This window comes from Oncorhynchus keta, chromosome 3 (genome assembly GCF_023373465.1).
Source record: "Oncorhynchus keta strain PuntledgeMale-10-30-2019 chromosome 3, Oket_V2, whole genome shotgun sequence".
Taxonomy (NCBI): Eukaryota; Metazoa; Chordata; class Actinopteri; order Salmoniformes; family Salmonidae; genus Oncorhynchus; species Oncorhynchus keta.
In genome coordinates, this window is record NC_068423.1 from 22,755,433 (window position 1) to 22,779,672 (window position 24,240).

The window sequence follows — 24,240 nt, forward strand, 5'->3', positions numbered from 1 at the left end:
CAACCCATTCTCTCTCTCAACTCATTCTCTCTCTCAACTCATTCTCTCTCTCAACTCATTCTCTCTCTCTACCCGTTCTCTCTCTCAACCCATTCTCTCTCTCAACTCATTCTCTCTCTCAACCCATTCTCTCTCTCTGTCTCTCTCTCTCAACTCATTCTCTCTCTCAACCCATTCTCTCTCTCTCTCTCTCTTAGCCCATTCTCTCTCTCAACTCATTCTCTCTCTCTACCTGTTATCTCTCTCAACCCATTCTCTCTCTCTCTACCCATTCTCTCTCTCTCTACCCGTTCTCTCTCTCAACCCATTCTCTCTCTCAACTCATTCTCTCTCTCAACCCATTCTCTCTCTCAACTCATTCTCTCTCTCTACCCGTTCTCTCTCTCAACCCATTCTCTCTCTCACCTCATTCTCTCTCTCTACCCGTTCTCTCTCTCAACCCATTCTCTCTCTCAACTCATTCTCTCTACCCGTTCTCTCTCAACCCATTCTCTCTCTCAACCCATTCTCTCTCTCAACTCATTCTCTCTCTCAATCCATTATCTCTCTCATCCCCCCTCCTACTTCTTGTGTGCGAGTGGCTCTCTATCTGTATCCCTCCCCCTACCTCCTCTCCCTCCGTCCCTCCTCTCTGTTCCTCCCTCCCTCCTCTCCGTCCTCTCTCTCTCTCAGTCTCTCAGACACTGTGTCTCAGTGAAGGGGATTCTCCGTAACCAGCTGTAGCTTAACGTGATTTGTCACCTCAGTCACTCTCTATTCCCCGTGAGGAAACGTTCCTTTTTCTTCTAATCATTACCGCTTCAACGTTTAATTCCTCCGCTGGCATGTTGAAGCTGTCAATCAAACCTGTGGAAGGTACTCTCAAGCTGCATTGAGAGACAGAGAGAGTAGAAGAAGAGTAGAAGAAGTTTTAGTCCAGCTCAAAGGGCACCTTTTTTTCAGTTCTCGGATTCATTCACCTTTTGATTGAGACTATATACTATGGTAAATGAAACTATGAAGACAGTGGTGTTACGGCAGAGGATTTTTCTTAGCCAAACTCAAGATCCAGGATTTTTTATTTATCTCAATTGAAATGCACAGGATCACCAGATTCATTGACGGATCTGTTTGGACTCTTTTGGCTCTAGACATACCTGCAGTATATGTGAAGTTGGGAGACCAGAGTGAGCTAGGTGATGGTTCAACAGGCTAACGAAGCTAGATGCTAATTCTTTCTGTTCCGGCATCCAGTCAGCTGACAATCCAGCAGATAACAATCAAGGTAAGCTTCTACCTCAAACACATTTCAATGGGCACAAACACACACACACACACACACCTGGCACTCCAACAGGCTGCCGGGCTCTGTCAGAGCAGATAAAAGCCTCCTTTATACCTGGTACATGCGTATTTTCTTCTGATTGTGACCACATCCTGATTGTAACCACATCCTGATTGTGACCACATCCTGATTGTGTCCACATTAGTAGACCTTGTGATCTGGTTAAGACAGACCTGGCCAGTCAAACCTTTAATATCCTCATTATCTTGCCTACTAAAATCACTGACAGGTGGCACCATTTACTTATGACATGAACATATGTCTTAAAATAAATAAATACATTGTAAATAATAATAATAATAATTTGCATACAGGTAGGGACCAGGAAATCTAATTCCTAAATGGTATTATACTGATCTTACACTTTTATTTAAAAAAAAGTTATATCTTGAACCTAAAAGGGTTCTTCGGCTGTGCCCATAGGAGAATCGTTTGAAGAACCCTTTTTGGTTCCATATAGAACCCACAGAGGGTTCTATATGGAACCCAAAAGGGTTCTACCTGGAACCAAAAAGGGTTCTCCTATGGGGACAGCCAAAGAACCGTTTTGGAACCCTTTTTTCTAAGAGTGTAGTCAGTGTTAAACCACAGTACAGTTAGCCACTATTGCAGCTAAGGTCACTGACATTTGTATTCCAGTCCGTCAATGCAGTTAAGTGTTGCGTAAAATTGATTATTCTTATAAGAGTTGAACGTTCATCTTGTCATTATTGTACTGCTGTATATTGTGTCTATGGTCTGTTTTTGAGACTATCCCCTATCTTCCAAACTAATCATACTGGAACATGGTTGCAGTGCATATACCTTAAGTATGAATAAATATGTTTTTATGCTCCCTAAGATTAGCTTTGTTAATTTTTCCTGGGGTTAATCCATGTTCTACCATTACAGAAGCGTAATCAGCATTTGATTTCATGTAGATTGTTCACTGAGATTGTTCTAGATTAACGGGCCAGTTTCCCACAACCAGTTAAAGTCTACTCCTGGACTGAGAAGGCAATAGAACATCTCCATTGAAAGTGCTTTTTAGTCCAGGAATTGGCTTAATCTGGGTCTGGGAAACCTGCCAATGATGTTTGGGCTACAGACATTATAGCCTAGAAATATCAAATTATGTTCATTACATCACATTTCCAGATCTTCATCAGTGAGTCCAGAAAGTGTACTGCTAGCTATATCTGATGAAGGTCTGGGAGATTTCACTGTTAATCCTAATTGGTTCAGTCTAGCAACACTTTCACCACTACTACTCTCTCTCTGTTTCTCTCTCTGTTCCACTCCTTTCTCCAGCGATGAATGTGGTATCCATGGAGCCAATGGGGACCTTGGTGGAGCGATCGTTAATGAAAATATAAATGTATTTCTCATTCCTCCCTCTCCTTCGCCCCTAATAAACATGGCATCCATCTGTTGTTGTTGCAGACATGCTAATAAGAATTTCATTTTTATTTATCTCTCCTCTCCTACTCCCCCATTCATCCATTCATACAAAGCAGTATGCTTTGCCCTTAACTGCACACACAGAACTTACATCACGATAGTCTTTCATGGTTGAGGTGTTGAGGAGGAATTGACTACTTCTCTTCTTGTCTTTTTAAGAAACATTTGTGTGAGGAAAATACCTAACCACTTGTATAATCTATTTGCATACATTTCAAACAGAATTATCCACAAGACACGACACTACGGGTTTCATCCCTGCACCCAGCCTAAAAACAGATCTAATGCGTCTCTCAGTTATGTGTAGAACCATGTAATCATGGAATGCTCTGCCATCAGAGGTTACTCAGGCAAAAAAACAAGTCAGCTTTAAAATACTAATAAATCAAAAAAACATCTTGTATCACAGCACTTCTCTTTCTAAAGATCAAATGGAACTGTACTTTATATATGAATATATGAATAGTGTGTAAATAGTATTTTTATTGTCTCTTGGTGTCTTTCCAATATTTGTACATTTTATGTGGACCCCAAGAAGAGTAGCTGCTGCATGATGCTACTAAACTAAACCCCTCCCCCTCTATCTCCGTAGCGATGACCACGGTATCCATAGAGCCCCTGCTGGTCCTGATGGAGCTGATCCCCAACGCCACCGACCCGCCTTTAGACTCCACCCCTTCCTCTCCCGAAGACACCGCCGCCACCTTCACAATAGGCTGTATTCTCTCCCTCATGTGTCTAGTCGGCGTCTCCGGAAACATCTACACCCTCGTGGTCATGTGTCAATCCATGCGTTTCGCGGCGTCCATGTATATTTACATCATCAATTTAGCCCTGGCTGACCTGCTCTATCTGTTGACCATTCCGTTCGTGGTCTGCACGTACTTCCTGAAAGGTTGGTATTTTGGCGATGCTGGGTGCAGGATTCTAATCAGTATGGATTTTCTGACGATGCACGCCAGCATTTTCACGCTGACCATCATGAGCACGGAGAGATACTTTGCCGTGCTGAAACCGCTGGACACAGTCAAGCGGTCAAAGAGCTACCGCAAAGCCATTGCGGTGCTTGTATGGGTGGCTTCCCTGGTCCTGACTTTACCCATGATTCTCAGTATTCAGATGATGAAGGTGGGGAGCAAGGCCATGTGCCAGCCAACTATCTCACCGCTGTCCTATAAGGTGTACATCACCTTCCTGTTCTGTACCAGCATTGTGGCTCCGGGGATGATCATTGGCTTTCTCTACATCGGACTGGCTCGTACCTACTGGATCTCACAGACAGAAACCTTCAAACAGACCAAGAAACTACCCAACCAAAAGGTCAGTCAATTAAACTAAGTCTCTTTATGTCAATCAAACTAAATATCTGTCTTACCATTATTTAGATATGCCAAAGGAATATCCTTTGGTTAAACAAATTAATGTGATTGATTGCTGTAATCATGTAAATCCCTGTCCTGTAGGTCTTCTAGCTGATCTATATCTAACTCCATCTTGTTCTTCTCTATCCTCTAGGTCCTCTATCTGATCTTCACCATTGTACTGCTGTTCTGGGCCTGTTTCCTGCCCTTCTGGATCTGGCAGCTCCTGGGTCAGTTCCAGCCCTCCATCCATCTCTCCACCAAGTCCAAGCGCAACATCAACTACTTGACCACCTGTCTCACCTACTCCAACAGCTGCATCAACCCTTTCCTCTACACGCTGCTCACCAAGAACTATAAGGAGTACCTGCGGAAGCGCCAGCGTACCTGGACTGCGGGCAGCTACTTCAACCGATGGAACCGGTTCCAGCGATCACCAAGGAGGTCGCTGTCCTCCAGCAGCCAGCAGTGCACGGAGAGCTTCGTGCTCACGCACACACCGTCTCTGCGCACCACGCACAACAGCAGCCTGTGAGGTATAGGAGAAGAGGTTTCTGGTCTTGGTCTTATCGTGACATTATCTCCACGTCTGCTACCCATTTACGGCGACGTACAGATGTCGGATCTTAACTTAATCACTATTTTGTCGCAGAGAATTTTCCTGTTGCATCAGGAAATTCAAATTAGCCTCGTGATTGGCTGAAAATGAGCAGTTGTCTTTCTCTCCACTCGGGGGCAGTTGAGGCATTGGGATCGGGTCTTGCTATCAAAATTATGTTATCTCTCACTCGCTCAAAATCTAGGCCTAGGTCTCATTGCTGCAACATTTAAATGTAAAAAAGGTATCTGAAATGCAGCCATACACATCAACAACTGTTGTTTTATACAGCTTTATAACACAAGATAGATATTGGTCTCCGTTAGGCTACGACATACAAGTGTCTAGTGTATCCAAAAGTTACAAATAAACTCAGCCATGGCCTGGTTGAGAGGTTAAGGTTGCTGCCTTCAGTATATAGGTTTTCCATGTCGATTCTGGCCCATTTCCTTATGGTAGAAATAACTCGATCCGCAAATTGACTTGATGTAGTTACATATTTCAAATATGGACAGTCCAGGGTTATTTTCAACAGCAACAAATATGGACAGTCCAGGGTTATTTTCAACAGCAACAAATATGGACAGTCCAGGGTTATTTTCAACAGCAACAAATATGGACAGTCCAGGGTTATTTTCAACAACAACAAATATGGACAGTCCAGGGTTATTTTCAACAGCAACAAATATGGACAGTCCAGGGTTATTTTCAACAACAACAAATATGGACAGTCCAGGGTTATTTTCAACAGCAACAAATATGGACAGTCCAGGGTTATTTTCAACAACAACAAATATGGACAGTCCAGGGTTATTTTCAACAACAACAAATATGGACAGTCCAGGGTTATTTTCAACAGCAACAAATATGGACAGTCCAGGGTTATTTTCAACAACAACAAATATGGACAGTCCAGGGTTATTTTCAACAACAACAAATATGGACAGTCCAGGGTTATTTTCAACAACAACAAATATGGACAGTCCAGGGTTATTTTCAACAACAACAAATATGGACAGTCCAGGGTTATTTTCAACAACAACAAATATGGACAGTCCAGGGTTATTTTCAACAACAACAAATATGGACAGTCCAGGGTTATTTTCAACAACAACAAATATGGACAGTCCAGGGTTATTTTCAACAACAACAAATATGGACAGTCCAGGGTTATTTTCAACAACAACAAATATGGACAGTCCAGGGTTATTTTCAACAACAACAAATATGGACAGTCCAGGGTTATTTTCAACAACAACAAAATTATCATGTGCGGCAAATACAAAACGTTTAGACATTACCGTGAAATGATTACAAATGAGATCTAAAAAATATATATAATAACACAATAAAATAACAATAATGAGTACCGGTACCGAGTCAATGTGCAGAGTATGAGGTAGTTGAGGTAATATGTACATGTAGGTAGAGGGAAAAGTGACTAGGCAATCAGGATAGATAATAAACAGAATAGGAGCAGTGTCTGTGAAGAGTGTGAAAGAGTGTCTGCAACTAAATGTAGGTGGCATCAATATTCATGTGTGAGCCGGAACTTTACACCATAGCCAAATAAATACTCAGTTTTTCAAAATGTTTCAGTTTTGCACAATTTAATCCTAGTAAAAAGTCACTCTCTAAGGTCAGTTAGGATCAACACTGAAAGAATAATAATAACAGAGAGAACAATGTATTTCAACTTAATACTTTCATTACATTCCCAGTGGGTCAGAAGTTTACATACACTCAATTAGTATTTGGTAGCATTGCCTTTATATTGTTTAACTTGGGTCAAATGTTGTGGGTAGCCTTCCACAAGCGTCCCACAACAAGTTGGGTGAATTTTGGCACATTACTCTTGACAGAGCTGGTGTAACTGAGTCAGGTTTGTAGGCCTCCGTTCTTGCACATGATTTTTCACTTCTGGCCACACATTTGCTATAGGATATTGCTCCCAAGGATGAACCAGACTTGTGGAGGTCTCCAATTTTTTTTCTGAAGTATTGGCTGATTTCTTTTGATTTTCCCATGATGTCAAGCAAAGAGGCACTGAGTTTGAAGGTAGGCCTTGAAATACATCCACAGGTTCACGTCCAATTGACTCAAATTATGTAATTGAGCCTATCAGAAGCTTATAGAGCAATGACATCATTTTCTGGAATTTAAAGGCACAGTCAACTTAGTCCATGTAAACCTTTTACACACTGGAATTGTGATACAGTGAATTATAAGTGAAATAATCTGTCTGTAAACAATTGTTGGAAAAATGACTTGTGTCATGCACAAAGTAGATGTCCAAACCGACTTTCCAAAGCTATAGTTTGTTATCAAGAAATTTGTGGAGTGGTTGAAAAAATATTTTGAATGACTCCAACCGAAGTCAATGTAAACTTCCTAATTCAACTGTATGTAGAGTGTGAATGTGTGTGTCGGAGTGTCAGTGTAGTATTTGTGACTGTGTGGGTAGAGTCCAGTGAGTGTGCATAGAGCCAGTGCAAGAATGTCAGTGCAAAAACAACAAAGGAGATCAATAGCAGTCTTCTGGCTTGCGGTTAGAAGCTGTTCTGGAGCCTTTTGGTCCCAGACTTGGCATTCCGGTACCGATTGCTATGTGGGAACAGAGTATGACTTGGTGGTGATGTACTGGACCGTACGCACTACCCTGTGTATTGCCTTGCGGTCGTATGCCAAGCAGTTGCCATACCAAACAGTGATGCAGCCAGGCAAGATGCTCTCAGTGGTGCAGCTGAATTCCTTTTTGAGGATCTGAGGGTCCATGCCAAATCTTTTCAGCTTCCTGAGGGGGAAGAGGCATTGTCATGACCTCTGCACGACTGTGTTGGTGTGTTTGGACCATGATAGGTCCTTAGTGATGCGGACACAGAGGAGCTTAAAGCTCTTGACACGCTCCAATACAGCCCCGTCAATGTGAATGGGGGCGTGCTCGGCCCTCCATTTCCTATAGTCCACGGTCAGCTCCTTTGTCTTGCTGATGTTGAGGGAGAGGTTGTTGTACTGGCACCACACTGCCAGGTCTCTGACCTCCTCCCTATAGGTTGTCTCATCGTTGTCGGTGACAAGGCCAACCACCGTTGTGCTGTCGGCAAACTTAATGATGGTGCTGGGGTTATGGGTGAACAGGGTGTACAGGAGGGAACTAAGCACACACCCCTGTGGGGCCCCGTGTTGAGGAACATCCTGGCGGATGTGTTGTTGCCTACGGACCGTCAGGAAGTCCTGGTTCCTGTTGCAGAGGGAGGTGTTCAGTCCCAGGGTCCTTAGTTTAGTGATGAGCTTGGAGGGCACTATGGTGTTGAACTCTGAGCGGTAGTCAATGCACAGAATTAAGCTTTAATATTGCAGATAAATCTGCATCATATCCAATTCCCCATATATTTATATATATATATATGTTTTGTAAATATATACAATATATAAAATATGTATTTATTTCCCCCTAACCTTACCACCCCTCCGCTAGTTGGAGTAAACTATTGGACAACTCCACCCCTCCCATCTATCTCTGAACACCATCCAGTCCCATCCTTCAGCTACCCTCAACCCCTCCCATCTATCTCTGAACACCATCCAGTCCCATCCTTCACCTCCACTCTACCCCTCCCATCTATCTCTGAACACCATCCAGTCCCATCCTTCACCTCCACTCTACCCCTCCCATCTATCTCTGAACACCATCCAGTCCCATCCTTCACCTCCACTCTACCCCTCCCATCTATCTCTGAACACCATCCAGTCCCATCCTTCACCTCCACTCTACCCCTCCCATCTATCTCTGAACACCATCCAGTCCCATCCTTCACCTCCACTCTACCCCTCCCATCTATCTCTGAACACCATCCAGTCCCATCCTTCACCTCCACTCTACCCCTCCCATCTATCTCTGAACACCATCCAGTCCCATCCTTCACCTCCACTCTACCCCTCCCATCTATCTCTGAACACCATCCAGTCCCATCCTTCACCTCCACTCTACCCCTCCCATCTATCTCTGAACACCATCCAGTCCCATCCTTCACCTCCACTCTACCCCTCCCATCTATCTCTGAACACCATCCAGTCCCATCCTTCACCTCCACTCTACCCCTCCCACCTATCTCTGAACACCATCCAGTCCCATCCTTCACCTCCACTCTACCCCTCCCATCTATCTCTGAACACCATCCAGTCCCATCCTTCAGCTCCACTCTACCCCTCCCACCTATCTCTGAACACCATCCAGTCCATCCAGTACACAGCTGTACATTGTTTGGTCCTTAAATGACGCTGGTATACTTTGTTATTTATCACAATTTTACTTAACCCATTTTGGTCTTCAATGCAGGGCAGACAGACAAGTTCTTTACTTTCTCCCTCTTCCACTTGCCTCTTCCATTTTTGCGGTAATGCTGCAATTAGTTGGTTGTAATTTTGAGTAGAGCAGACATTTCAATATATTTTTGTTAGCTGCATGTGTGACATAACTCCACCAGTCCTATTCATGATACAATTTACAAAGAGTTTTCTGATTTAAAAAATATATATATACATTTTTAGTTTTTTTATTGATTATTATATTTGAGTTCAACCAAAATATTTGCTGTAATATTTATTGTAATATTTATTCCATTTTCTGGTGGATTAAACTGAAATTGCAACCAACTTTCAATGGCTTGTTTTTAAAAAAGCAATATTTTGGAGATGATTTCATGTTCAAATAACCAAAAGTGAGAGGTTGTAATCTGAATAAAGGGAAAAAGGTCATTTTTGAACATGGGGTGAGACATTCTTACTAATCTGCTAGAGAACCAGTTTGAATTTATTAAGTATAACTTTTGTATGACTGAATCCTATAGTAGTGCTTTAATATTTAATAATTTATTCCCTCTGAATTCATATAAATAGGCCCATTTAATTCTGTCTAGCTTCCCGTTCCAAATTAAATATTATATTTTCTGCTCATATAATAAATAAAAAAACAAGTCACTTGGTCATAAGCAAATAAGTAAACTGGGATATGACTAAAGAGTTAATCAGGGCGATTTTTTTCTCACAAATAGACAGACCTTCTATGGTTGCAAGAACTTATATATTTTTTCTAACTTTATATTAAAATGTAGTGAGATCTTTTTTTTTTTTGGGGGGAGTATGTCCACATCCCTGTCAGACGATTTTATTGGTAAACTACACGGTACTGTAAAAAAAAAATGTTGTGATGCAATACATAATATCATCATTTTCTGAGAGGTTAGAAAAATGGCTCCTCTATGAGGCTGTGGAGGGATACAAATTGTGGATTTAAAATAAAACATGAATCAGCGTACAATGACACATTTATTTTTAAGCCCTGAATGTCTAGCTCCTTGATATTATTGTCGTATCGGATTTTAATAGCGTACATTTCAATGGCCATTGTAAATAGATATGCCGATAGTGGACAACCTTGTTTTACTCCTTTTGACAGTTGAATACTTTATGAGAAGTAGCCATTATTTACTAGTTTACACCTAGGGTTACTATACTTAACTTGAACCCATTGTATAAGAGATTCTGCAAAATGCAAATATTCCAGGCATTTATATATAAAAACCAGTCGTACTTTATCAAAAGTGTTTTCAAAATCAGCTATGAATACCAGGACTGGTTTCTCAGATTTTTCATAGTTTTCTATTGTTTGCAGTACTTTTCTTAAATGGTTTCCAATGCATCATCCACGTTTAAAAAAACTGTCTGATTAGGATTAATAATATCGAACGATAACTTTCAATTCTATGCCTATGCATTTTCCTCAAATTTTATTTTATTTATTTATTTCACCTTTATTTAACCAGGTAGACAAGTTGAGAACAGGTTCTCATTTAAAATTGCGACCTGGCCAAGATAAAGTAAAGCAGTTCGAAACAACACAGAGTTACACATGGAGTAAAACAATGATAATAAAACAGTAGAAAAATAAGTCTATATACAATGTGAGCAAATGAGGTGCGATAAGGGAGGTAAAGGCAACAAAAAAAGGCCATGGTGGCAAAGTAAATAGAATATAGCAAGTAAAACACTGGAATGGTAGATTTGCAGTGGAAGAATGTGAAAGATAGAGATACAAATAATGGGGTGCAAAGGAGCTAAATAAATAAATAAATACAGTAGGGGGAGAGGTAGTTGTTTGGGCTAAATTATAGATGGGCTATGTACAGGTGCAGTAATCTGCTCTGACAGCTGGAGCTTAAAGCTAGTGAGCTTAAAGCTAGTGAGCTTAAAGCTAGTTTCAGAGATTTTTGAAGTTCGTTCCAGTCATTGGCAGCAGAGAACTGGAAGGAGAAGCGGCCAAAGTAGGAATTGGTTTTGGGGGAGACCAGAGAGATATACCTGCTGGAGCGAGTGTTACAGGTGGATGCTGCTATGGTGACCAGCGAGCTGAGATAAGGGGGGACTTTACCTAGCAGGGTCTTGCAGATGACCTGGAGCCAGTGGGTTTGGCGAAGAGTATGAAGTGAGGGCCAGCCAACAAGAGTGTACAGCTCGCAGTGGTGGGTAGTACGTGTAGGTCTGTAGATTTTAAGAAGCCTTTGAAGAAGGGGATGACCGCAGCTGCTTTCCAATCTTTGGGAATCTCAGACAACATGAAAGAGAAGTTGAACAGGCTAGTAATAAGGGTTGCAACAATTTCGGCAGATCATTTTAGAAAGAAAGGGTCCAGATTGTCTAGCCTGGCTGATTTGTAGGGGTCCAGATTTTGCAGCTCTGTCAGAACATCAGCTGACTGGATTTGGGAGAAGGAGAAATGGGGAATGCTTGGGCGAGTTGCTGTGAGGGGTGCAGTGCTGTTGCCCGGGGTAGGGCTAGCCAGGTGGAAAGCATGGCCAGCCATAGAAAAATGCTTCTTGAAATTCTCAATTATAGTGGATTTATCGGTGGTGACAGTGTTTCCTATCCTCAGTGCAGTGGGCAGCTGGGAGGAGGTGTTCTTATTCTCCATTGACTTTACAGTGTCCCAGAACATTTTGGAGATTGTGTTGCAGGAAGCAAATTTATGCTTGAAATGGCAAGCCTTGGCTTTTCTAACTGCCTGTGTATTTTGGTTTCTAGCTTCCCTGAAAAGTTGCATATCAAGGGGGCTGTTCCATGCTAATGCAGAATGCCATAGGATGTTTTTGTGTTGGTTAAGGGAAGTCAGGTCTGGAGAGAAGCAAGGGCTATATCTGTTCCTGGTTCTAAATTTCTTGAATGGGGCATGCTTATTGAAGATGGTGAGGAAGGAATTAAAAAAAAATAACCAGGCATCCTCTACTGACGGGATGAGATCAATATCAATATCCAGGCTACCCCTGCCCGATCGATTAGAAAGGCCTGCTCACTGAAGTGTTTCAGGGAGCGTTTGACAGTGATGAGCGGAGGTCGTTTGACCGCTGACCCATTATGGATGCAGGCAATGAGGCAGTGATCGCTGAGATCTTGGTTGAAAACAGCAGAGGTGTATTTAGAGGGCAAGTTGGTTAGGATGATATCTATGAGGGTGCCCATGTTTACGGCTTTGGGGTGATACCTGGTCAGTTCATTGATAATTTGTGTGAGATTGAGGGTATCAAGCTTAGATTGTATGATGGCTGGGGTGTTAAGAATGTTCCAGTTTAGGTCGCCTAGCAGCACAAGCTCTGAAGATAGATGGGGGGCAATCAGTTCACAAATGGTGTCCAGAGCACAGCTGGGGGCAGAGGGTGGTCTATAGCAGGTGGCAACAGTGAGAGACTTGTTTTTAGAGAGGTGGATTTTTAAAAGTAGAAGTTCAAATTGTTTGGGTACAGACCTGGATAGTAGCACAGAACTCTGCAGGCTATCTTTCCATTAGAATGCAACACCGCCCCCTTTGGCGGTTCTATCTTGTCTGAAAATGTTGTAGTTCGGGATGAAGATTTCCGAATTTCTGGTGGTCTTCCTAAGCCAGGATTCAGACACGGCTAGAACATCTGGGTTGGCAGAGTGTCCTAAAGCAGTGAATAATACAAACTTAGGGAGGAGGCTTCTAATGTTAAGATGCATGAAACCAAGGCTATTACGGTTACAGAAGTCATGAAAAGAGAGCACCTGGGAATAGGAGTGGAGCTAGGCACTGCAGGGTCTGGATTCACCTCTACATCACCAGAGGAACAGAGGAGGAGTAGGATAAGGGTACGGCTAAAAGCTATGAGAATTGGTCGTCTAGAACGTCCGTAACAGAGAGTAAAGGAGATTTCTAGGGGCGATAAAATAGCTTCAAGGTATAATGTACAGACAAAGGTATGGTAGGTTGTGAATACAGTGGAGATAAACCTAGATATTGAGTGATGATGAGAGCGATTATTGTCTCTAGAAACATAATTGAAACGAGGTGATGTCATCGCATGTGTGGGTGGTGGAACTAATAGGTTGGATAAGGTATAGTGAGCAAGGCTAGAGGCTCTACAGTGAAATAAGCCAATAAACACTAACCAGAACAACAATGGACAAGGCATATTGACATTAAGGAGAGGCATGCTTAGTCAAGTGATCGTAAGGGTCCAGTGAGTAGTGAAGTTGGTTGGGATCACGATTCAGACAGCTAGCCGGGCCATCGGTAGCAAGCTAGCATAGGATGGAGGTCTGTTTTTAGCCACCTCATGCGTTCTGTCGGTAGATTAGTGGGGTTCCGTGTGGTAGAGGGGATCAATCCAATTGGCAAAATAGATATAGTTATAGTGACCCAAGAAAAATTGTCTGATAGACCTATTCAGATAGCAGCCGTTAAGACAGCTAACGATTAGCGGACCGCAGATGGGTGTTCAGGTAACGTCGCGGTGGAGGGGCCAGTTGGATAACTCCCTCGGACAGGTAACGTCGGTAATCCAGTCGTGAAGGCCCAGTGGGGCGCCGCATCGGCAGTAAAACAGGTCCGGATAGGTGATTGTAGCCCAGGAGTGGCTGATGGAACTCTTCAGCTGGCTAGCTCCGGAATAATCGATGTTTGCTCCGGGATCAACGTAAGCCATTAGTCACATGTATAGCAGCTAGCTAGCTGTGAGATCCAGGTGTAAATGTCCAGAGCTTGCGGTTGAAATCCGGGGACATGGAGAGAAAATAGGTCCGGTATGTTCTGGTCTCAGTCGCGTTGTACAAAACTGGCGATAGCTTTTCGAGCTAAAGGATAGCTGATGACCACAACCAGTGGTTAGCTGAATACTAACGTTAGCCAGTAAACTGTCTAGCTAGCTCCTGGCTGGCTAGCTTCTGGCTGGCTAGCTTCTGGCTGGCTAGCTTCTGATTTTTGCAGTACTGAAGTGTAAGGGGCCTCCAATTTTTTCAATGGACTGGATAATTATATTTAACACTTGGTTCCTGTTTCAGTAAGAACTAAATTAGACCTGGTTGAGTATCTGATAATCTACATTTATTTTATTTAGGAGTGGTTAAAACATGCTAATAACGGTCCTCTGAGTACATGAATGGATATACCTCTACTTATATGCCATCCAGCCCTGGGGTTTTCCTGGACTGACAAAGGCTTTAATTGCATCAAGAAGTTGTCCCTCTGTAATTTGGCCTTCACATGAGTACAGCTGTTCATTTTATATTATTAATAGAAGAAAATAATCCTTACAATTAACTTCTGTTAGTGGAAATGGAGGAGACTGAAAAAAAACATATGCTTAATAAGGTACTTTGCTTCCTTATTCAAAATATTGTTTGTTGAATCATTGGTGAGTGGGTCATTTGTAACACATTTCCGTAATGTTTTGTTGTTGTAACATTTATATGTTGACGTTAAAAAAAAATATTTGGTGTATTTTTCACTTTATTTTTATAATATATTTACTACACTCTCTCTTTCTTGAATAAGTTCCTCCATTTCTTTTTTTCCCCCTCTAACATATTCTGTGCCTCTATGGTACAGTTCTTGTTGCTATCTATCAGTACTGTTAGTCCCTCTATTTCTTTTGTTAATATGAATTATTTTGACCTAAACTGCTTTTGCTTTAAAGACAAGTATAAAATTGCATGGCCTCTAAAGGCACATTTAAAAGTGTTCCATACAATAAGGGCTTTGTTAAGTCATAAAAAGTCAGTTATAAATGATTATGTCCTGGTTAAAAACAAGTTGTAATTAAAAAGGCTTTGATTACATTTCCAATATCCTTGCCCACGTGGAAATTCTGTTAGAGTAATGTATAGGCCAACTATTTAACGGTCCGACCGCATTCTGTCTCCTATCAACACTTTTTAAAAACTTTTGGTGTCAGCGAGAATGACATAAGAAGGTAGTCAAGCTTGATTTAACCTCCGCCATGTGTATCTCACTAGGTCAGGATTTTAAGCCTAAAATATGTATATCTCACTAGGTCAGGATTTTAAGGCTAAACCATGCATATCTCACTAGGTCAGGATTTAAGCCTAAAATATGTACATCTCACTAGGTCAGGATTTTAAGGCTAAACCATGCATATCTCACTAGGTCAGGATTTTAAGCCTAAGCCATGCATATCTCACTAGGTCAGGATTTTAAGCCTCCTCCATGTATATCTCACTAGGTCAGGATTTTAAGCCTCCTCCATGTATATCTCACTAGGTCAGGATTTTAAGCCTCCTCCATGTATATCTCACTAGGTCAGGATTTTAAGCCTCCTCCATGTATATCTCACTAGGTCAGGATTTTAAGCCTCCATATATCCACTAGTTCTAATATATCCATGATATTCATACTTTCCTGTCGTGACTTGACTTTAACATTAATCTGAAGACTGTTATTCATCTAATTACCTAAATATGTTTAATTGTTACGTGATTAAATTAATCATGTAATAATGAACTCATTAGGATCTGGGGCACCACGAGAGCGACAATATGGCTGATTGTTACAAAAGACATGGAGAGGCCGAGAGAGAAAGAGCGACAGAGACACTTAACGTTGGCACATTTAGAACCTACTCTCATTTATAGTACTCCTATATTTTGCACACAAACTGCCGCACGCTTAGAGTAAGAAATGATAAATGTACTTACGTTAAATGCCTTGGTTCGCGGTGTATCTCTCTCGGAACCGGGCCGCCTTGGAAATGGGGTTGGGCCTTTTTTGACCTATTTAAAAAATCAAGCATTTCCACAATTAAATAATAATATGTATAATAGTGTAAGCAGTTCATACGAAGGATTGTGATCTATAACCAGGATTACATTTTTGGCTAACAATTATTGTGATGCATCTTGTATTGTCCCTAAAATCGTTACCCCATAGCAACAGATGTGGGATACACACACACACACACACACACACACACACACACACACACACACACATACACAAACATACGCACACGCACACGCACACGCACGCACACACACACACACACACACACACACACACACACACACACACACACACACACACACACACACACACACACACACACACACACACACGCACACGCACACTCCCCACCCTTTCCCCACAAACAATCACAAACTCAGATGTTCAACAGCTGGTCCATCCCTGAGCACAACTCAAGTGACGACTTGATGTGAAAATATGTGTACTGTTGTAGCTGTTTGAGAGGGCATGAAAAATTGAGCAAGCCAGGGGAGATTTGATTTACAAATGTCAAGTACAAGCTGATGGTGCTCAGATATACACACCCCTACCATTATACACACACAGATACTGGTCCCCCATTGTGACTATTTTACCAAGCATCTCTGTGCCACCAGGATCACAATAATATACCCCCTCTCTGAATGTCCAAGTGTGACCCCCTCCCCATGGGTTACTGCAGCTAGTTTTGCCAGCTTTGCCACTACCTGGTTGAGGGCAACCCACCAAAATGACCAACTGTTAGGTACATGGTCACCAAGGTTCTCATTAGCAGCTTTGAGAGTTTATTTGTATATTATGTTCACTCAGAATTTGGCTTTGTTGGATAAACCCTGCCAGGCAGGCTCAGACTCTTGAGGTGGCAGTGCTACTTTATTGGGTCTCTGACTGTGTTCATCTTTCTGTCTTGGTTGAGTATAGGTGTTTGTTTAGGCCAGGTGGGAAAGGGCCGTGTGGAGTGCAGTAGAGATTGCGTCATCTGTGGATCTGTTGATTTTCATCTGTGGATTTTACCCCCAATCTTGATAAGAAATGAACATACCAGACACGTTTAGATAACACAAATAATTAAATAATAACACAAATAATTAAATAATAACAGTCAGTAGGCTACACCAACATTAGTGACCATTCATATAAATTGCCACAGTAGATTTGCCGTGGTAAACAAGGAAATACATTATTGGCTTGGTAGGAGATAACAGTCCTGCCCGACTCGTTTAGAGGTGAGACATTGAACTGATGAAAAATGTATCAACCAGCAGTGTTCTGTTCAATCTTGGCTTGCTAGCTAGTTATGTGTGCATTCGGTTGATGAGTCTGTTTGCTAGCTAGTTATTTTTGCATTTGGTTGATGAGTCTGTTTTGCTAGCTAGTTATTTGTGCATTCGGTTGATGAGTCTGTTTTGCTAGCTAGTTATTTGGGCATTCGGTTGATGAGTCTGTTTTGCTAGCTAGTTATTTGGGCATTCGGTTGATGAGTCTGTTTTGCTAGCTAGTTATTTGGGCATTCGGTTAATGAGTCTGTTTTGCTAGATAGTTATTTGGGCATTCGGTTGATGAGTCTGTTTTCCAAGCTAGTTATTTGTGCATTTGGTTGATGAGTCTGTTTTGCTAGCTAGTTATTTGGGCATTCGGTTGATGAGTCTGTTTTGCTAGCTAGTTATTTGGGCATTCGGTTGATGAGTCTGTTTTGCTAGCTAGTTATTTGGGCATTCGGTTGATGAGTCTGTTTTGCTAGCTAGTTATTTGTTCATTCGGTTGATGAGTCTGTTTTGCTAGCTAGTTATTTGTTCATTCGGTTGATGAGTCTGTTTTGCTAGCTAGTTATTTGGGCATTCGGTTGATGAGTCTGTTTTGCTAGCTAGTTATTTGGGCATTCGGTTGATGAGTCTGTTTTGCTAGCTAGTTATTTGTTCATTCGGTTGATGAGTCTGTTTGCTAGCTAGTTATTTGGGCATTTGGTTGATGAGTCTGTTTTGCTAGCTAGTTATTTGTTCATTCGGTTGATGAGTCTGTTTTGCTAGCTAGTTATTTGTTCATTCGGTTGATGAGTCTGTTTTGCTAGCTAGTTATTTGTTCATTCGGTTGATGAGTCTGTTTTGCTAGCTAGTTATTTGGGCATTCGGTTAATGAGTCTGTTTTGCTAGATAGTTATTTGGGCATTCGGTTGATGAGTCTGTTTACCAAGCTAGTTATTTGTGCATTTGGTTGATGAGTCTGTTTTGCTAGCTAGTTATTTGGGCATTCGGTTGATGAGTCTGTTTTGCTAGCTAGTTATTAGGGCATTCGGTTGATGAGTCTGTTTTGCTAGCTAGTTATTTGTTCATTCGGTTGATGAGTCTGTTTTGCTAGCTAGTTATTTGGGCATTCGGTTAATGAGTCTGTTTTGCTAGCTAGTTATTTGTTCATTCGGTTGATGAGTCTGTTTTGCTAGCTAGTTATTTGTGCATTCGGGTGATGAGTCTGTTTTGCTAGCTAGTTATTTGTTCATTCGGTTGATGAGTCTGTTTTGCTAGCTAGTTATTTGTGCATTCGGTTGATGAGTCTGTTTTGCTAGCTAGTTATTTGTGCATTCGGTTGATGAGTCTGTTTTGCTAGCTAGTTATTTGTGCATTCGGTTGATGAGTCTGTTTTGCTAGCTAGTTATTTGTGCATTCGGTTGATGAGTCTGTTTTGCTAGCTAGTTATTTGTGCATTCGGTTGATGAGTCTGTTTTGCTAGCTAGTTATTTGTGCATTCGGTTGATGAGTCTGTTTTGCTAGCTAGCTGCATGCAGTTTCTGTTTACCTAGCTAACATTAGCTAACAATTCCCCTTCCCTTATTGTGTTGCACCATTGGGGTTGGTGTTACTAGTTCACATTAGATGCTAAGTTGTTCTACTGTTACTGTAAACAATTTGAACAAGCCTAAAAATATGCAAAACTATTAACCAAATGATTGCACATTAATAAAAGTAGTTGTGGCTTCAGCAACTTGAACAAGCACTGAAATTTCAGCAGTGAGGTTCATTTCTCACCCCTCGTCTCTGCTTGTTGTCACTTGACCCTTTAAAGGACAACCCAACCTGACACCCTACAGATGTAAATAACTTGTTGTGAACCTCCCAGCCGCCAGGATAATCACCATATGCCACAATAGTATTCAGGAGTGTGTAACATCCCACTTTTAGCTAGAAATAGATTCACCCATGGATTTGTCTGAACATTGTAGTTTAATAAGCTCATTCTAAGATACAGATGTGATTTCTGTCCCAGGGGGATGCTCCCTGTGCGGGTATTCAATTTAGACCATGCTAGTTGAATTCGTTGAATTAGGTGTTAATGTACCTGCAAACTCCTGTCATGTGTATGGAAAAAAACCATCTGGCTGTCATGACAAAAATGTGCCCTCCTTTACTGAATGTCCCTCATTTGGGAATGACTTATTTTGGACAATGGACTGTGTTTTAAGGACTCATGCACAGATGCAGGAAAAACCAATACAAACGTTAACATTTATTGTGTTGTGTTGATGTCTCCACATGTTTCTAGTTTTGAGGCTTGGCCAGCTGGTGTTGGCAGTTCATCTGTCTAGTCCCCTGCAATGAGAGAGAAAGGCATCGTGATATCACAATTCTGCATGCATTTCATTTAAACTATATTCATGTTTGATATGCATTAATATACTTATATTGGACATATTATCTTTCATCACATGCCAGTATTTGTTTTGTATCTAATACATTTAGTTTACACTAGGATGAAGTAGCCTTTTCCTTCTAATCTAGTTAGAATGCATCGTATCACCTTTTAATATCAGTTATCTACGAATATTAAACAATGTTGTGTTGAACATAACATCGGTGTAATTGAATAACATGACCCGTGTGTGATAATTGTATGAATTAATGACAATGCAAGCCTACCCATTAAAGGGGGAAAAAATATTATATTTTGTAATATTAGCTTCCCGGTGAAACACCACTATTCTGGCAATTCATCTTCTTAAACAGTCTGTAAAATAGCTTATTTAGCTTTCTCAAAAAATTGCCTGTATGATATAATGGGCGCAAATGTACATGTTTTGTCCACAACAGCAGACCGAGCAATATGTGAGAAGAGGACCATATACTGTACAATAATTATTCTGGTTGGTGTCAACTTCGTTCATGAACAGGTACTGAGGGGAGATCGATTATGTTACTTGCTCACATATTATTCGTGTTGGATATTTTGGCATATTTGTTCACTGAATTGTGAATTGCTGGTACTAGTTGCTCACTCTGCTACAGTTGCTACAATGTGGCTGCAAACGTCTCGCGCTCTGTGGAATGTGAGTGGTGCCTTTTGAATACGTTCCCAAATGGCAGTAAACTAGTGGCACTAGTGACATTGAAGGCAGGTATCCAGCTTCCTTTGGATTGGTTAAATAATAACCGTATGTTATACACCAACATCATTCATACAAAGTGTCAAAACAATGTCCCAGCACTGGGCGCAAAATCATGATGCTCATAGCCCGAAGCATGCTGCTCATATCACTGCGTTACTGCAGTTCACAATGCTCTAGCAAGCTGTGAGAGTACTTGATGATACTTGATGATATGAGGTTAGCTGGTTTGCAGAGCCTACCCCTAACCATAGCCCCCTGGGTGCTGCATTGTACAGCCCAGCTGACCCCCTGGAAAAAATTATACACTCTAAAACCTGCTGCAGGATTATATTCTTCCTGCGACGAAATGTGTCACATTAAGATTGGACAAGTATACTGTACGTTTGATGGGTGTTTAGGATGTACAGTGCATTCTGGGAAATTATTGCAAAATGTTGAATAAAAGGTTGAAGCGGTCTGAATACTTTCCGTGTGTTGTGTGTCACCACGGTGATGTCAGTCTGTGAGAAACAGACGAGGAGGTCGTGGTTTCGGGGCTTCCCCTGATGTTATCTCACTTGTGTCTCTCCAAACATATCTGCTCCTGAGGGAACAACTTGTGCTGTATTGTAATGTACACCAAGTATAAAAAAAAAACATTAGGAATACCTGCTCTTTCCATGACGTTGACCTGACCAGGTGAATCCCGGTGAAAGCTATGATCCCTTATTGATGTCACCTGTTAAATCCACTTCAATCTGTTTAGATGAATGGGAGAAGACATGTTAAAGAATGATTGTTAAGCTTTGAGACAATTGAGACATGGATTGTATATGTGAGCCATTCAGAGGGTGAATGGGCAAGATAAAATACGTCAGTGCCTTTGAACCGGGTTTGGTAGTAGGTGCCAGACCCATCAGTTTAAGTGTGTCAAGAACTGCATTGCTGCTGGATTTTTCACGCTCAACAGTTTCCCGTGTGTACACTCAGTGTATGTTGCCATAGGGTACCGTGCCCTGTGGGATGAGGGATGTCTTTGGTTGTTCATGAAGGCTATAACTGTGCTGAGGTGTGGAAGGAATGTCCCCTTGAAGGACCTGAAAAATAAATAATGAATTATTCTTTCCCTGCTCTAAACTCTTCTTCAGTCTTTACTGCAGCTCTTCATCCCTTTAAGTCTATTCCTAGACTAAAATAAATCTGTCTGTCTGCGGACATGTCCATGCCACTGGCTGCCCATCTTAACCAGTTGCTTCTGAAGACTGTTTCTGGTTTGAATCTATGTGAGTGGAAGAGGGAGCTGGTTCAGCTTTGTGTTGAGCGACTGTTGTCTTCGAAGTCAAGATACGACAGTTTCTTAAGCAGAGCTCGCAGCTGAACAAATGTGTTCATGGAGTGTGTGTGGGGATATTGCTCTGTGTGTGTGTGGGGAGATGCTGTGTGTGTGTGTGTGTGTGTGTGTGTGTGTGTGTGTGTGTGTGTGTGTGTGTGTGTGTGTGTGTGTGTGTGTGTGTGTGTGTGCGTGCGTGCGTGCGTGCGTGCGTGCGTGCGTGCGTGCGTGCGCGTGCGTGCGTGTGTGTGTGCGTGTGTGTGTGGGGAGATGCTCTGTGTACTGTGTGTGTGGGGATATTGCTCTGTGTGTGTGTGTGTGGGGAGATGCTCTGTGTGCTGTGTGTGTGTGTGTGTGTGTGTAACAGAATAACTTTACGTCCGTCCCCTCGCCCATACCCGGGCGCGAACCAGGGACCCTCTGCACACATCGACAACAGTCACCCTTGAAGCATCGTTACCCATCGCTCCACAAAAGCCGCGGCCCTTGCAGAGCAAGGGGAACTACTACTTCAAGGTCTCAGAGCAAGTGGCGTAACCGATTGAAACGCTATTTAGCGCGCACCGCTAACTAAGCTAGCCGTTTCACATCCGTTACATGTGTGTGTGTGTGTGTGTGTGTGTGTGTGTGTGTGTGTGTGTGTGTGTGTGTGTGTGTGTGTGTGTGTGTGTGTGTGTGTGTGTGTGTGTGTGTGTGTGCGTGCGTGCGTGCGTGCGTGCGTGCGTGCGTGCGTGCGTGCGTGCGTGCGTGCGTGTGTGTGTGTGGGGAGATGCTCTGTGTACTGTGTGTGTGGGGAGATGCTGCCTGTATGTGTGTGTGTGTGTGTCTGTGTGTGTGTGCATATCTCTGCTTGTGTGGCTCTATCTGTGGCAACCCTGTGACTTAAATGTGCTTTGGCGAGGAAGCAGGGGGATTCAGAGAAGCTGATTGCAGTGAAGAGGAATGGACGGGGAGGAGGGGGAGGGAGGAGGGGGAGGGAGATAGGAAACATGCGCTGGGCACAAAGACCCCACACACACACAGACTCACACACTCTCACTCTCACTCTCTCTGCCTCCTGCTGCCTTTCTCGCTCTCTTTCTCTATCTCTCCCTTTCCACCATTGCAGTACACCTAGTGGAAATAGGTCTTAACAAGCTGTAGAAAATATAGGTATAGGTGAAAACTGTGGGTGCTAACAAAGGGAATCATTTTTTAAATATAAAGCAAAGCAGTAAAATGTTTGTCTTGCATACACATAAAGACATCATGAAGGGATATAAATTGTACGTCTTTATCATCATAATATGTGGTCATAATTAATGCCAGACTGAATCAGCAGGGAAGTTGTCTCATCAAATGTCTCCAAATTCGAAAACAATAAAAACTGCATTGATTTCTGTTGTGTAGTGTTGAGTTTCATTGCAATCAATTCAACAAAAATTGATATTCAATCTATATGCTTCACTACATTGTGTGTGTCTTGCAGTCTGTGTGTGCGTGAGCATGTGTGTGTGTATTTATTCAGGCTATAAAAACAATTGATAGGATTTTCCTTTGGCGTTCAGCCAGAAACATAATCTGGGAAGACAGTTTATTTCTTTGGTCTGTAAGTGTTTTACAATAGTATTAATTAGCTTGTGATTTATTCTCGCTGATGAATGAACATCAACAATATAATCTTTACTGTGTTCCAACCCTTATCTTCTCACATTCTAGTTTGTACTTGTCCCTCAATGCCAACACAACACAAGTGGCTACTCCACAGTGAGTTCAGATCACAGCACAACGCATGTGCCCCTCAGAAGGACTATTTTCTACATATGTTGGTCTGTTGTTCACGTTACAGGCACTGTGCATGTTACTGTTTATATGATGAAGACAGCTTGTCTGTCGAAACGTTGGACGTAAATATGTTTTGCACCTGAGCTCCTAGAGTGTGTGGCTCTCCTTTATTTTTTAACTGTTTATATGACTGACATATATTTGTCAAAATGGAGTGTGTCAGATAAATAGATAGATAGATAGATAGATAGATAGATAGATAGATAGATAGATAGATAGATAGATAGATAGATAGATAGATAGATAGATAGATAGATAGATAGATAGATAGATAGATGTGTGTGTGTGTGTGTGTGTGTGTGTGTGTGTGTGTGTGTGTGTGTGTGTGTGTGTGTGTGTGTGTGTGTGTGTGTGTGTGTGTGTGTGTGTGTGTGTGTGTGTGTGTGTGTGTGTGTGTGTGTGTGTGTGTGTGTGTGTGTGTGTGTGTGTGTGTGTGTGTGTGTGTGTGTGTGTGTGTGTGTGTGTGTGTGTGACCCCACTGTAAAATACACTAGTGTGACTCAGCAGGGTGTATTCTAGGGCAAGGAGTTATATCTCAATACTGACTGACACAATCTCTTTCACACACACACACACACACACACACACACACACACACACACACACACACACACACACACACACACATACACACATACACACACACACACACAAACACAAACACAAACGCACACACACACACACACACACACACACACCTGTGTCTGCTTAAACTTTCACCATGGAGAAGAACACAGCAGATCCATTTAGGGAATCTATTCTGGTTTATATTTCTGTTTGTTTCAGTTTACACTGTAGCCTAGCATTCACATCTCTGTGGTGAAACCCCAGTAGTCCAGTACTCTGATACGATCCCATTCCTTTCCTGACCTTTATCTATTTTTTCATATCCTCCTTGTCTCCGCTAAGCAACTACTAAA

At 42.0% G+C, this 24,240-nt stretch overlaps 1 protein-coding gene across 1 annotated transcript; it reads left to right on the forward strand.

The window, feature by feature from the left end:
• Nucleotides 1-689: 689 nt before the first annotated feature.
• Nucleotides 690-4,672, forward strand: LOC118372364 (urotensin-2 receptor-like). The gene is made up of 3 exons (XM_035758224.2): nt 690-1,264; nt 3,357-4,084; nt 4,280-4,672. Exons 2-3 carry the CDS (start codon nt 3,359-3,361, stop codon nt 4,658-4,660), a joined length of 1,107 nt encoding a protein of 368 aa, XP_035614117.1. The 5' UTR covers nt 690-1,264; nt 3,357-3,358; the 3' UTR covers nt 4,661-4,672.
• Nucleotides 4,673-24,240: the final 19,568 nt, after the last annotated feature.

What these genes read in the sequence shown, in the direction of transcription:
- LOC118372364 (XM_035758224.2), top strand. Translation starts at nt 3,359, where the DNA reads ATGACCACGGTATCCATAGAGCCCCTGCTGGTCCTGATGGAGCTGATC. An exon ending in AGAAACTACCCAACCAAAAG is followed by an intron (nt 4,085 to 4,279) that starts GTCAGTCAATTA and finishes TCTATCCTCTAG; the next exon opens with GTCCTCTATCTGATCTTCAC.